This window comes from Bison bison, unplaced genomic scaffold, assembly GCF_000754665.1.
Source record: "Bison bison bison isolate TAMUID 2011002044 unplaced genomic scaffold, Bison_UMD1.0 scf7180017864353, whole genome shotgun sequence".
Taxonomy (NCBI): domain Eukaryota; kingdom Metazoa; phylum Chordata; class Mammalia; order Artiodactyla; family Bovidae; genus Bison; species Bison bison.
Genome location: NW_011494925.1, coordinates 3332907 through 3336727, shown reverse-complemented (window position 1 = coordinate 3336727; position 3821 = coordinate 3332907). Strand labels below are relative to the sequence as shown.

Below are 3821 nucleotides of genomic sequence, written 5' to 3'. Positions count from 1 at the left end.
AGTCGCTCTCGACAGCCACCCACTCCTTCAGCATCTGGGAGCAAAGGCGACAGGTGGTTAGCGTGGGGGGGGTCATTATGTCTGCTCCCCTGGGGCGTACCTCGCAGGACCCCGGGGTCCCTCTTCTGACCTGGAGACCCAGCTGGAGGTGAGAACAGGAACCCAGGGGAAGGATGGATAGGGGAGCCTACCTCTAAAGCCCGGACCTGGGCCCCCCAGGCCTCAGCCCCCACGGAAGGGCCGTCCCCATCACCCAGCAGGCATCTGAACTGAGAGCCTCTGGCCACCTGCTCGAGGACTTGGCTTCCCACGAACGCCCCTTGTGGGTCACTGACTCACCTCTCTCTTCTCTCCTCACTACGAATTCCAGCCTATACTGGACAACACCCCAGTAAAGTTGTGAAAACCCAACAGGCATTTTCATCAAGTGAACACGCCCCCACGAGGAAAGAGTCCATGAAGGCCCAGCTAAGGGCCAGCAGCCTGGAGATTCTAGTGCTTTAGTATGAACACGGGGGTTCATTCTGTTTGCACAATAATATTCCTGACATGGGCTGGTTGGGCCAATGAGCAGACACTGACCATGCATCACGTGCCAGACACAGTGTTGGGAGCTCTGAGTATTCCTGGTGGTGGAGGCGGGTGGGGTGTGCTGGGGTGAGAGGCGGGGGTAGGAGAGGCAGCAGAAGGAGAGGGGTGTGCCAGGTGGGACGGTGGGTACAGTGCCCCCAACCCCCATGACTTTCTGCTCCCCAGGCCTCCCTCTCCCCCTTGGTCCCTGCTGGCCATGTCTCCCTGTCACACACATGCCCACACCACGTGCAGATGGCCACGTGTCAGGATGAAGCAGAGAATCGTAAAGAAGGCAGTAAAGTACATAGTCCACGCGGGCTACCAAACAGACAGCCTTCCCATGAGCTTGGCAGGACTCTGGACTTACAGCTGCTGTAGCAGCTGGTGATGTAACGGGGACATTTCTGGCAAGTTTGTGGGTGGAGAGGACCTTGGCGAGGGACCCTCTGAAGGGGAGGGGAGGATGGGCATCTGATGATGGTCCGGGGTAAACAGGGACTCACCGGAGCTTGCTGGTCATCCCTGAATGGACATACCTAGACCAGACGTGCTGGGAATGCCCCCTTCTAGGAGGAATGCCAGGAGGGATCTCTTACCTAACTCTAACCCACATTGACTATGTTAATTCAATGAGGAGCCACATGCATTTTAAATGGAATTAAGTTGTCAGAAAAAGAATGAGACGGTTAGATAGCATCACTGACTCAAAGGGCATGAACTTGAGCGAGCTCCCAGAGATAGTGGAGGACAGGGAAGCCTGGCAGGCTATACAGGTCATGGGATCACAAAGAATCGGACACGACCTAGTGACTGAACAGCAAGTTGTCAGGAAAAAAGAAAAAAAATCCACATCTCCCAGCAAATTCTCCCAGCTTCCCAAAGTGCACTGTCTATGTGTTTGATGCATGTCTGGTCTCTTACCTGCACAAATTCATCTTGATGGAGGTCAATGTACTGGAAGACTTTCTCCAGCGGCCCAGGGGGCAGGGTGGACGCGGAGAACATGCCTCCGACCAGCAGCAGCAGGAAAGCAAGGAGAGACCCCGCCTGCGAGCGGGCGACAGCGGGGGACCATTTAGATTAAGGACCAGGTTTAGGACTTTCCATCTCTCAAATGCGTCAATAAAGTTAATGTTATCCGACACAGCTGCTCTCCGTCTTTTGAACTGAAATAACAAAAGGGAGTAGAACAGGAGATGTATTTTTTTGCTACATCTTTTGACAAACACTTCCTTTGTAATGCTAGAGAATTTTAATAAGACAGAAACCAAGTTAACAAACTTGTCTCTAATACAATCTTTGCTATGGGTCCTGGGGCTTCCTGCAGGTGGCGCTAGCGGTAAAGAACCTGCCTGCCGAGGCAGAAGACATAAGAGACACCCAGGGGGTTTGATCCCGGGATCGGGAAGATGCCCTGGAGGAGGGCATGGCAACCCACTCCACAATTATTGCCTGGAGAATCCTATGGACAGAGGAGCCTGGCGGGCTGCAGTCCGTGGGGTCGCAAAGAGTCGGACAGTTGTCTGACTCCAGTTGTGTGAAGTGACAGCACACACAGGTGGGGTCACTTCCTGTAAAGTTAAATCAGTTTCCTACATCCCAGGTGTCAAGGGCAGTGTCAAGGACAGTGTTTATAAGAGAGAAAGGTATGAGTTAATGATATTAATTTAAAAATGAAACAGCAACAAAATTTCTTTGGGTAATCACCAAAGAAATCTTTGGTAACCTTTCACTTTACTAGAAAGAGTATTTTGTAAGGACTGACTAAAATCCTGTGCAGTGTTGTAGGGCTTCATGCCATCCACTCCTGGGGTCAGAATAGTCTAAGAAGAAGCTTTACAAGATTTGATCTGATAAATAACATGGCAGGACTGGCAAACATGTAGACACTGCTGGCTGCAGTCTCCGCCTGGGAGCCCCTGACCCATGGTTTTGCAGCCAGGTCTCTTCCTTCCTTTGTCTGAGACCCCACTACCTCCCCCTGGCCCACCTGTGAGCCCCTTCTGGTCTTCCTTCTACCCCCACAGAAGATTTCAGGCTAGCGGCACAGCAGGAAAAAAACAGGTCCAGAACTGAGTAGAGCTTCCAGGTTGAAAACTAAGCTAATTATCTTCCTCCTCTTCCTTCTGGATTGGTTCTGTACCATTTTGAAATAGATTTTATTTTTCAGAAACATCTTAGATTCGGGCTGCTTCTCCCGTTGGCCTCTGATTCCAGGCACCCACAGAGCAAAGGTGAGGACTTGAGTCTAGAAGATAAAGAATTACTGCTGCGGCTGCTGCTAAGTCGCTTCAGCCATCTCTGACTCTGTGCAACCCCATAGACGGCAGCCCACCAGGCTCCCCTGTCCCTGGGATTCTCCAGGCAAGAACACTGGAGTGGGTTGCCATTTCTTTCTCCAATGCATGAAAGTGAAAAGTGAAAGTGAAGTCACTCAGTCATGTCCGACTTTTAGGGAACTACTATAACTCAATAATAAAAGACAAATTAACCTAATTTTTTAAATGGGCAAAATATTTCTCCAAAGAGAACACACAAACGGCCCACTAGCTCGTGAAAAGATGCTCGACGTCATTGCCACCAGGGAACTCAGATCTAACCACAATGAAGCAACAATTCATACTCAGGGTTGGTTAGGGTGGTTAAAACCAACAAGTCAGATGACCACAAGGGCTGGTGAGGGTGTGGATAAACCGGAAGCCTCCTGCATGGCTGGTGGGGATGTAAGACGGCACAAGTGCGTTGGGAACCAGTCGGGCTTCAGAGGTTCAACAGAGCCACCACCGTACGACCCAGCAGTTCACTCCTAGGCATACACCCAAGACGGATGAAAACACATGTCCGCCTGAAAACTTGTACGTGTTCACTGCAGCATTGTTTGTATTGGTCAGAGGTGGAGACAAAAACCCACATGACCAGCAATGAATGACTGTACAGACAACATGTGGTAGAGACACACAATGGAATATTACTCAGCCATGAGACAAATGAGGTTTTGACATGTGCTACAATATGCGTGAACTGGAAGAAACAAAAGGCTACACTTTTTGTCCAATTAGGTGAAATGTGCAGAATAGGTAAATAATGAGATAAGAGTAGGTTGGTGGTGGCCTAGGGCTGGGAGGACTGGGGGTGGGGGTGGGATGGGGGGAAGGGGCTATGCCTGCTCATGAGCTGGGGGATCTTCTCCAGTGATGAGAATGCTCTAAAGTTGACTGTGACAGTGACTGCTAAATCGCTTCAGTCCT

The 3821-nt window shown here is 50.6% G+C and overlaps 1 protein-coding gene across 1 annotated transcript in view; it reads right to left on the bottom strand.

The window, feature by feature from the left end:
- CNDP1 (carnosine dipeptidase 1 (metallopeptidase M20 family)) overlaps positions 1–3821 on the bottom strand; it is a 29501-nt gene that overhangs the window by 23860 nt on the left and 1820 nt on the right. Inside the window, exons 2-3 of the mRNA XM_010855092.1 lie at positions 1495–1739; positions 1–34 (exon numbers count right to left, since the gene is read on the bottom strand). Of these exons, the coding sequence (XP_010853394.1) occupies positions 1–34; positions 1495–1578 (118 nt within the window). The 5' untranslated portion in view covers positions 1579–1739. The remainder of the gene's footprint in view (positions 35–1494; positions 1740–3821) is intronic.